The 11,076-nt window shown below is 38.3% G+C and overlaps 1 protein-coding gene across 2 annotated transcripts; it reads left to right on the top strand.

Annotated features, from left to right (window-relative positions):
• Window positions 1-192: 192 nt before the first annotated feature.
• Window positions 193-10,765, top strand: LOC109860956 (autophagy-related protein 2 homolog B). 2 transcript variants are annotated; one of them, XM_020440381.1, is made up of 16 exons: window positions 193-903; window positions 1,994-2,306; window positions 2,439-2,749; window positions 3,100-3,282; window positions 3,688-3,912; window positions 4,003-4,478; window positions 4,575-4,877; window positions 4,944-5,061; window positions 5,160-5,260; window positions 5,321-5,821; window positions 5,916-6,191; window positions 6,412-8,142; window positions 8,259-9,026; window positions 9,113-9,387; window positions 9,461-9,762; window positions 9,831-10,765. In XM_020440381.1, exons 1-16 carry the CDS (start codon window positions 742-744, stop codon window positions 10,065-10,067), a joined length of 6,282 nt encoding a protein of 2,093 aa, XP_020295970.1. In that variant the 5' UTR covers window positions 193-741; the 3' UTR covers window positions 10,068-10,765. The 2 variants fall into 2 exon arrangements, with proteins under 2 accessions (XP_020295970.1, XP_020295971.1); XM_020440382.1 differs by lacking the exons at window positions 9,113-9,387; window positions 9,461-9,762; window positions 9,831-10,765 and having other exon boundaries at window positions 8,259-8,514; window positions 8,747-8,936.
• The last annotated feature ends 311 nt before the right edge of the window (window positions 10,766-11,076 follow it).

The following is an 11,076-nucleotide window of genomic DNA, read 5'->3' on the forward strand; positions in this document are numbered from 1 at the left end:
TAAATTTTAAGGCGTCTTAGGGCCGTAGTGCGGTAGTGACACTTTTCCGGACATGGGTCCCTATACTCAAATGTTTTCTACTGTTGCACTGAATAACCCCTAGAAGTTTGATCCCATAGTTCTGAAACACCCTGTATAGTCAAAGATATGTCTATGGATGCAACTTCACAACGGCAACACGCACTCCAAGGTTCGTCTGCTGAAGTCGGCGCTGTGAAGCATGCGTGAATTTTGTTGTGCAATTTGAGAACACTGCATTCTGGCTCCGATTGCTCGGACTCGGAGAGCTCCGAATCAGTCAATTGTAATCCAAAGTTGGGAATGCTACTTGATTGAATTGCGCGCGCGTTTTGTATGTATGTGTGTATGCATGCGTGTGTATGGCGTAGTGTACATCTCACCATCGTTTCAACCAAAATATTAGCTGAAAAATTACACGAGTGCACCGGTGGACGACGACAACTACGTTTCTTCTGCGCGAAATTACAGAGTTATGTCGTGGTGCATCGTGGATACGAGCGACATGCGTACGAATGAGACACGAGTCTCGGGTACGTTGTTCATTACGCCAAATACGCTCAATTGAGGCGAGAAAAATTGAGAGAAGAGAAGATATGCTCGGTGACAACGCGTTCAGTACGACGAGATGATAATTTTTTACTGCAGACGCGACAGCCCCGAACTTTTCTAGGAATAGACCATTTGCAACGCGCTCGGACGTAATCACTAGCATTGAGCAAAATGTCTTGGCTTGTTTGGTCGGCGGACATCAAAAAGAGGGCTTGCAGATATCTGCTGCAACGTTATCTCGGTCAGTTCCTCGAGGAACTCACGCTGGATCAGTTAAACGTCGATTTGTTCAACGGTACTGGACGTGTCGTCAATGTGAACCTCGACGTGCAGGTGATTCACACGTGCTTTCTTTGTCTTATGGCCCTTTCTTCACTTAGTATAGATAAGAATACTGTACTGTAAAGTGTTAATTGAACTGTTCTTGTTTATTTGATAAGTACTATTGTACATCTCATTCTATTTTACTTTATATCCGCAAATTATTATATCTATTTTTAATTCTCTGTTCTTGATTAATAAAAGTCATATAATGAAATGAATAAATATGTATACATATGACTAAAGAAAGAACAAGTAAATTGTATACATAATTTATTACAAGTGTTATTCATTTATAACAAACAGTATAAAGTACTAAGCAGATGGAAATTTGTCAGTATTGAAACTGAAAGTTTTACCAAATGTTACTTTAGATCTATATATTCAATAATGCACTTATTTATTTTTTAAATCAGTGACTTTATATAAATTTTTTGGTGCTTACACTTTGTGTGTGAATAATGATTGTTTTTGACATTAAATTGAGTAAATAATTTTGTACAAATTGTATGTACATAAATATATATGTAACTGATTTTATTAGTCAACTAGTTAAACAATGTATCTAAATAGCAGTGAGGAAAATCTTCTGATAACAAAATCTTTGAGACATTTCAAGATAAAATTTCTAATGTCAAGGTTATACAAATAGAAAGTATTGTTTAATAAAAGTGAGTAAAGTTCACAAAAAAAAAATCACAGAGTAGTGGCATTTTACACACTCACGTTCAAGCAGAGCAAGTAGTAGTACAATTCCATGACTTGGAGTTTTCCTCAATATGAATATTTATTTATGATATGCTTCGTGAATTTTAATTGTTTTTTTTATTTGCAATTAATCGTATACTTAATAATTTTATATTATCTTGTACTTTTAAATGATAAAAATTGCAATGTTTTCACAAAGAAAGGCTAAGTAAATAATTTATAGATTTATAGATTCATCTGAAACACTGTCATTGTTATTTTATTTTAATAACTTTAAAACACATCTTACACATAAGATGAAATAAAATAAAAATTTTTCCGACAAGTAATTTTGATAACATTTGGAAATGTGAATTACATAAAATTGAACAGTTTTTTTTTGTTTTTATAATAGGCTCTCAATGAAGTAAGCGAGCAACAACATCTTCCTGTGGATTTTGTCGATGGATTTATATCAGAAATATCGCTTAGTGTACCATGGTCAGCATTACTTAGTGAAGCAAGTTACGTAGAAGTAAATGGCCTTAGGCTCACAGTGCAACCGCGACAAAGAGTCGATACAGGAACGTCAATGTTTGAATCTATGTGGAGCTCTATGACATCGAGTATGCAACTTGCTCAGGAATGTTTGCAGCAAGATGCAGCCACTGCAGGAAATGCTCAGCCCCTTGAAGCGGTAGAGCTATTCGCACAGACTATAGATTCAAGTAAGATAGTTTAATATATTGTTAGTTTAAATAATATATAATATATTTAATGTATATTATAGTCAAATATAAAGTTTTGTGTGTGTGTGTGTGTGTATATATATATATATCTTTGGAACTTTATTATTTTAGTTTTATCTAAGGTTAAAGTGAGATTCATTGACACTGTGATACGTTTGGAACATGTACCATTAAATTCTTCCATGGGAGTGGCGATTGAGATGTGGATAAAGAATCTTGAATATTCTGACGAGGCTGGATTAGATTCCAATAAAACGTTTCTAAATCCTGATGAATCTCCAAAAAGTTATATTGTTTCGGCGTTTTCCACTAAACGATTTTGCATGGAAGGTGTAACTTTCTATACTGACGAATTTCCGTCTTGTGCCAGAACATTTTCTAAAAGTGTAGTGACGAGCACGTGTTCCACTCCCGATTCTAAAGTGAGCAATAATTTATATGTGCACTTAAACCTCAACCACCGATGTGTTTTTCGACACCTTAATTTCTTGATCATGGGTCGTTTGTCGTCTTGAACTTTTTAAAAATATTAAATATGTTTTAAAAAATCTGAAACAATTTGTATACACTTCAAACAGTCTATTTTAAGAAACCATCATTAAATTTAGCAAAAAAAAAGTTTTAATTCATAATTTTTAGCAACTATGCTTTCTAGAAATTTCAGAAAGTAATTTTGCGCCAGACGAAAATGACTTATGATTGGTGGTTGAGGATTAAATATAATATATATAAAAAGAGAAGATTGTTATAATTTTTTTTATCTCAATGATAGAACTCGGACAGCTTGTTTATTTCTGCACAAATGTCTCCTACACAAAGTATGGTGCAAACTCCATTGGAGGGAAGTACTGTTAATTGCTCGAACGAATCAAATCTGATCATGTTTGCTAAGCTAGCGGGTAGACAAGAAGTGAGATTGAAAATGAAGCAAGGAGAAGTTGTATCGGGGCCGAAGGTAAGAGAAATTTTGTTTTATTATTCTGTGTGTACAGAAATATATATACTCTGTCCAGCGAGAGAATATCCTTGATCTGCACATAGGAGAAACATAGCAGGCAAAGTGGGAAAATAGCGTTGCGCACTGCACACTCGCTGACAGCTAATGGCTGACAGCTAATGCACGAGCAGTACAGTGCTGTGAAGAAGGGAAGCTTTCTAAACTTGGTAGAGGAGATGCACGAACTGACGAGTTTTTATCCGATCCGAGAATATTCTCTCTTCGTCTGGACAGAATATACATGAATATATATACATAATATATAAATAAATTTATATATTATGAGAAAAAAGATTGTTCTCATCCTACTTTCAATCCAGATTATTATTCCTTTAAAAAATGAAATAATGAGATATATTTCAGGTAGAGTTGGAAATTACTCTGGGATCGCTTACTCTGTTCCTAAGTCCCAGGCAGCTGCACGTTTTGTTAGAGTTAGCCCACGGCTTGGCGTCACCGGATCTAGAAGATGTCAGTAACATTGTTCCAAAAAGATATTCGGAAAAACCTATGGGTGGCAGCGATTTTAACCACATAGAACGCGAACTTATCCATCAGACACATCCTATGCAAGACTTAAAGACTACGGTAATTTGAACGTTTTAATACTTTTCTTTATGCATACATAAGTATAATTCTTAATTTAATAGAAATTATTGTCAATTTTTTATGTTATAGGATCTACGATATGCTCAAGGATGGTCTACGGCTTCTGTGGACGAATCCGATAACGAGGATGAATTTTTGCCGATGAAGTTGCCAGGATCCTCGTCGATGTGCGACTCGATCACAAGCAACAATTTCAATATGGAGGACAGCATTTCGACCAGCAGCGTAAGCTCTAAAAGCTCGACAACGAATCTGCCACAACATAGTAGAACGTACAAATATAACGTGGATAATGACACTTCTGCGGAAACTACTCAGTTTCATATAAGAGTGTCCTCTGTTGCTTTAGTTCTTTTGCACGAAGATATATTGACGTCGTGTATGGAACAAATTGGTCTAACTTCTAGTAGCATAAAACAGATGAGGAACATAGCGAAAGAATTTTTCAAACAATTAGGAACATTTGCAATGAGTGGCTTTGGAAGCAAAGATTTTGACTCAGCGTCGAAAATACTCACGGATGCTTGTCGACTCAGTCATATTAGGTACATTATTATTAAAGTGCTCATTTATTTCTTTAAATAGAAATGTTTCGAGCGTTTTTAAAAATTTTTTAAATAAAACTTTCATATTAATTATAGATTATTAGCTGCACCATTAGTGGTAGAAGGCAGCGAGAAAACTACCAATCAATATTCCGCAATATCGGGAAGTTTGACTTTGGCTAGTTTGGAAATCGTAGAGTGTCTGGTCGACTCCAATAATGTCAATTCGCACGGGACATCTACAATAGAATTTATTGAGTTGCTAGCGTTTACAAAAGAAAATTCAGCTACTATTGGTTTTTCTAATAAAACTGATTTTAAACTAAAATTTAAATACACAGAAAAAGCTATTCGGCACGCTCACATGACGAAATTTGCACATCCGCGCACTGAAATTGAGTAAGTAGATTTATATTTTTTACATACACTAAAGAATTACATACAATATGGTATTTTACTTTCTAGCATTCAAATGGAACCTTGTAAAGCCGAAGTGGACATTACAATTGTAGATAGAATATCCGCTCTTCTTAATCCGCAACCAATATGTATTTGCAATCCGACCGGAAATAGTAGAAACGCTGTGAGTATAACTAGCAAAATTTCAAGTATTGTCTTTGGAATATATTTTCAATTTTTCTTGAAAAGTTGAATCAAAAATAACATCTCTCTTATCTCTAGAGTCAGCAAACGATATTCGATCAAGCTGTGGATAGCACAGTACTAACGGATTCCAGAGTGGATGTGAAAATTTTCTCGTCGTCGTGTACGATTAAACTAAGGTATCATTTATATGTATTAAACACGAAGCGATGGTATGTTTATATATTTTTCATTTTTAGTTTTCCCATACCAGATTTGAGACCGTTGCATGATATGAGTCGTACGCCGTGGTGGAAGAGATCCGTGAGGTCTGACTATATGATAATACAAATGACGGACGCACAAGTTCACTCCACTATGGAGAGCCGATCTCACTATACAGCAAGACACGAGTTGCAATGTCGACGACTGTCATTGTTGTACATGGAAACTGAGAGCGATACGCCGATCGAGATTGGTCTGGCCACGGTCGATGAAAAAAACGATGGCGCGTCGTGTCAACAGGTGAACGACGGCTTCGATTGGGCGAGAGTGGTGGTCACTGTGTACCCGGAACGTCTTGGTGCTCAGTTAGAGGATAGTTCGGAGGAGGAGTCGGACAATGACAAACGAATTCTCGACGATAGTTTGGAGAAAACGCCGAAACACGAGCCTTCTCCGTTTACTTCTAGACGAATTATGCGCGAATCTGATACATTTCATTCTAAATTATATGAACACGGCGAAAAAAACGAACAGAGGTAGTGAGTCAATTTTTGCGATGCTTTCAAATGAACTTCTGTCTGAAAGTTTCTCTGCCTAACTTGTGATTTTGATTTTTAAATATTGCAACAGTGACGGCGAAGAGCTTATTATACCTGGTAATCGACAAGAGATGCTGGAATTTATAGAGGCAGCCTTACATGGATCTAGAGTGCAACTGGAGATTAATTTACCTTGCGCTTCCGTCCAGATACCCTCTAAACGCATTTATGAACAACTTTATAACCGATTCAACACCGATTTGTTTCTATGGGAGCCGTCAGCGCCTAGGCCCAAGTACTCTAACATAGAGAGTCACATTGGCCTCGACTTAGCATCGACTCTTTTACAGGAACCAGCTTATGCTAGGCAAGTGTTATGTAAAGAAATTTTACATTTTTTTAAGCAGACTCTCTTCAATCTCTTAGAAATATTAAAGACATTGTCTAAGAGAAGTTTCTCTTAATAAGTGCAACGTTTAGATAGTAAACGTTTAGTTTACTATTGATTTCCGAAAAAAACCGACTTGAGAAAAAAACTGATGTAATTTTATTATGAGCGCTTTATTATATATACTTGCAATTTATAGATTCAGCATGTGCAAGAGCGGAATTCAATATAACTCCGATTCCGATTCGGACGAAGATGGAATATCCTCTTCCACATTAAACGAGAAAAATCACGTACATCAACACGTACAGAAATCAAAGGCTCAGAGCAAGTTGGCGGTGATTTTGAGCATTAATCAGGGTCTATTGTCATTGTACACTCCTGTGCGCGACTCTATGCGCAATGTTATACCCGGCCAACAAGGAGAATTAATCATTCGTCTGGAAGATGTCACGATATTCTCTGTGACGGCGTATAAGGGAAACGCGAATTTGAGCTACGCTTGCGCCATGATGAAGACCGCGTCATTGGATCACTGCGGTCTAACAACGAGTCCGTCACAGACGCCACCATTAAGATGCATCAATAGTGTTAAACCTCGACATTGCAAGAGAACGATATACCGTAACGAGTCCGATAGTAATATAGCAGCAAACTCTAGCGATAAGGACATGATAATGATTGCAGTGAGGATACAAGCGGCCCATCAAACTCACCGTATAAAGATCTTTCGAGTCGCGGTAGGCATAAGCAACGCTACGCTGAGACATCGGATTTGTTCCACTGCTACCACGTGGTTCGCGGAGTTTATGGATTGTTTTGATGTAGCGGATCATCCAGTTGCCGGTTACACACCACCGGGTGTTCTAACGGAACTGCATCTGCATCTGTGGGACTGCGCAATTGATTATAGACCGCTTCATTTGCCGCTAAAATCTCTGGTGATCCTCAACAACTTTAGCGTATCGAGCAATATCACAGCGCAAACCAACACCTCGACATTGCGTTTCATCGCGGAAGATGTTGCGCTTTTTATATCGGATAAAGTGCGCGAGAAATCGGTAAATCTCAAGCGGGATTATGTTTGCGTGATGAACTTCGGCTTGTTCGAGTTGTCGTTGCGCCTCAACGAGAGAATGTATGGCGGCGCGCCGCGTGTCGATCTCCGTGCCAGCAATAACGTGTTGCATGTTCGCACGTGTTCGGACTCCGGTCGTGCTCTTATGCAATTACTCACTTACATTGCTAATGACGGTGACTTGCAACAACCATCCAATAGCACTCAGAGTAGCAACACTGAGAACATTCCCACTGTGCCGCCGACGTCTACGAAATACGAAGAAAATCTTCTGGGTGTTGAGAGCATCAACACTCTGAGTAGGAGTCAAGTGGAACGAGTTTACAGCCTAATGGAAGACGCATTAGAAGAGACTGTGAAAGGAACAGCAACAGCACAAAACGGAAATGAAAATGAGAAAACGCCGATGATCGAGAATCGAGTCGAGTTTTTTTTTCCCAATGAATCATGCAATGTTCCATCGCGAGCGACAGAGATATGGAAACATTCGCAGGAATGCGATAAAACAATCGCGTTCACTCCAGAAGACGATGATGATGACGACGACGAGTTTTGTATTCTAGGAGAAGAGGCCGGTGTTGGGATAATTCCGCGCTGCGGAGTACCTGAGATACGGTCGTTGTGTCAAGAATCATTGAGAATAGTAGATAATCACTTTTCCGTACCTGCTACCAAAACCGATCTGTTGCAAACACCACCTAATTACCCAGCGCCTAATTTGAGGTATACTCTCTGTGAGATGACGCTAATATGGCACATGTATGGAGGCAATGATTTTGACAATTCGCAGCCACAATGCACAAAGCACGTAACCATTCACGATAACATTCGTGCCAATATCGCGCATGGAAGGTACGAAATTAAAAGAAACCTTAGAAACTTGATAGATTAAAATAAATTCTTATATAAATCTATTTAAAAAAATTAATGAATAAATCATAAAAATTCTTTTTATGTCTGTTTGGCAGGAGTAAATCTTCTATAGGTGCAGTAGGTTTTAATAAATCTAGTCCGAACGAAGTGCAGTTTGGCAGCGTGCCTAATTCACCGCGTGTAACGAAAAACAACGACACGTTGATCGATTGGCACATATTGGGCGGCCCGGGTCGGCGTCACGACGTGCTGATGGAATTGCAACTGAGCAAGATTCGCTTCCAACACGAGGTCTATCCGGAGAACACTCGCGAAGCGTCACGACAGGTGCTATTGGTGCACGAGATCGAAGTAAGGGACAGACTGGCGTCGTCGCACATAAACAAATTTCTTTATCAATACAGTAGCGAGGCGAGACCCAGGCAGTCTCACTCCATTATGTTTACCATGAAGGCGGTTCATGTAAGACCGGATCCCAGATTAAGTGCCCAAGAATGTTGTTTGAAACTTAGTCTACTGCCGCTGCGACTGAATATAGATCAAGATAGCTTACTGTTCTTAATACAATTTTTTAACGAACTAGGCGGTGGATCAAAACGAAGTCAAGAAATTTCTAACACACCGAATAGCTCGCAATCCACCCCCGTATCGAAACAAGGAACGCCTACCCATCATCCGCCTATTATGAGCGTAAACGATGATGCGGCAAAGAATGATTACGCAGTGATGAATATGTCGCAGAATAATATCATTGATCAAAATTTGTTAATATTTTTGGAAGACGAGCTGACATTCAGAGAGAATAAAACGAAAACAAAATCTGTCTACCAAGTGCATGACAACAGTCAGCCGATATATTTTAGGTATGTGATGTCCAAGTTCTCATTATCAAGTACTTACAATACAATGTCTAACGTTCGAAAAATTAACTAAAATCATCTGTGTTTAGAAGCGTGGTGTTTGGGCCGGAAGTTCTCATTAGGCTGGACTATCACGGAAAGCGCATGGATTTCACTCACGGCCCAGTAGCGGGTTTGTTAATGGGCTTGGCGGAACTAAATTGTTCCGAATTGAGACTGAAGAGATTGTCATACAGACATGGACTTTTGGGATACGACAAACTCCTCACGTATCTGATTTCAGAATGGTTGCAAGATATTAAGAGGAATCAACTTCCAAGTTTACTTGGTGGTGTTGGTCCTATGTATTCTGTGGTACAGCTATGTAAGTGTATAACTTACGTTTGCTCTCATATATTCTGCATCAATAACGCTCTCGGTTATGCTCTTTGTTGTAGTTCAAGGGATACGCGATCTATTTTGGCTACCGATTGAACAGTATCAAAAGGACGGGAGAATAGTCCGTGGTTTACAGCGAGGTGCGAATAGTTTTACAACGTGTACCGCAATGGCGGCATTAGAATTGACGTGCAGAATCGTGCAAGCTTTACAGACCACAGCCGAAACCGCGTACGACATGGTTAGTCCAGGTCCTAGTGTAAGGTGCAAAAACAAAGGGCAAAAGGGTCGACGAAAAAGATACAATCAACCATTAGATATTCGTGAAGGAGTGGCTAATGCTTACACATTGGTTAAGGAGGTGAGATAAAATATTTCAATGCACAACTGCAACGCAAACATTAATATCAATAATATCTAATTATTCAGGGTTTAGGCGAGACCGCAACCCAACTGGTTCGAGTGGCAAGTGAGGAGCACGAGCACAAGGGTACAGTCGGTGCTGTCGGTGGAGTGCTCCGACAAATTCCACCCACAGTCGTGAAGCCAATTATTCTGGCTACAGAAGCGACCAGCAATGTGTTGGGTGGTATGCGATCGTCATTGGTACCCGATGCGCGCCGAGAGGCGGTTCAGAAGTGGCGGCAAGATTCTGACGCAAACTAATTTCGTTAAAAAAACACACAAAAGAAATTTATTAAATCATTAATTCGGATGATCAGTCAGTTTTGCTCAAATCACGCTTTTCGATCGCAACTGATTTGATATCCAGCCATTTTTTTTATTATGATATATATGATACGTAGACGAGAGATAGAAAAAAAGAAGAAATAGACATGCAAAACACTCGTACGTTTACGTTTGTATTGATGATCGTGAAACCGATTATCTTGGTAACTTTGTGATGAAGTGATTTATTCTTATTAGATTTATACGACAAGATCTTGCTGATGTTAGCAGAGAGAATAAGAGAACAATAGACCTAAGATATGAATATTCAACGACAGTCTGATGGAAGAATGAAAAGAGAATTCACTATTGAGTTCATTTGCGAGTGCACCTAAATAGTGATATATATGTATATATAGAGAGAGAGAGAGAAAGAGAGAGAAAGAGAGAGAGAGAGAGAGCGAGAGCGAGAGCGAGAGTTAGTTTACAATGAGAATGAATCACACTCTATATATATATTGGGCTAAAATATCCTCTTCTCTTTCTCTCTGTTCCGCCTCTTCTTCTTTTTTCTCTTTGCCTTGCGTATGTGCGCGTGTATGTGTTACACCTCCGATAAATCACATACACGTATATTCATTTGATCATGTAAAATGTAAATGTTTTATACAAAATGTGATATATATACATATATGTAAAAATTTTATTAATAAAATTATATGAAATTATATATTATAAAAGATATTATTTCTCTGTTATTGTACTCTACGAATTTTGAGGTAAAGATTTTACTGACAATGTTATCTCTTGGAAAAAGTACGTAAAATATTCTATTAATTAATTCCCTAAGTTTTACGTGTATATATGTACAGTGAACAACAGAAATTCGTTGAATAGACGCAAAAATCTGAGGCTGTGTTCAGTTAAGCAAGATGGAACGAACTAATGCAGGAAATGCAGGAAATACAGGAATTGGAACTAATGAAACTAATGAAACTAATGAAAG

Source organism: Pseudomyrmex gracilis, unplaced genomic scaffold (genome assembly GCF_002006095.1).
Source record: "Pseudomyrmex gracilis isolate BER0280 unplaced genomic scaffold, ASM200609v1 scaffold_519, whole genome shotgun sequence".
In the NCBI taxonomy this organism is placed as follows: domain Eukaryota; kingdom Metazoa; phylum Arthropoda; class Insecta; order Hymenoptera; family Formicidae; genus Pseudomyrmex; species Pseudomyrmex gracilis.

What these genes read in the sequence shown, in the direction of transcription:
- LOC109860956 (XM_020440381.1), top strand. Translation starts at nt 742, where the DNA reads ATGTCTTGGCTTGTTTGGTCGGCGGACATCAAAAAGAGGGCTTGCAGA. An exon ending in CATCCGCGCACTGAAATTGA is followed by an intron (nt 4,878 to 4,943) that starts GTAAGTAGATTT and finishes TTTACTTTCTAG; the next exon opens with CATTCAAATGGAACCTTGTA. An exon ending in CAGGAACCAGCTTATGCTAG is followed by an intron (nt 6,192 to 6,411) that starts GCAAGTGTTATG and finishes TGCAATTTATAG; the next exon opens with ATTCAGCATGTGCAAGAGCG.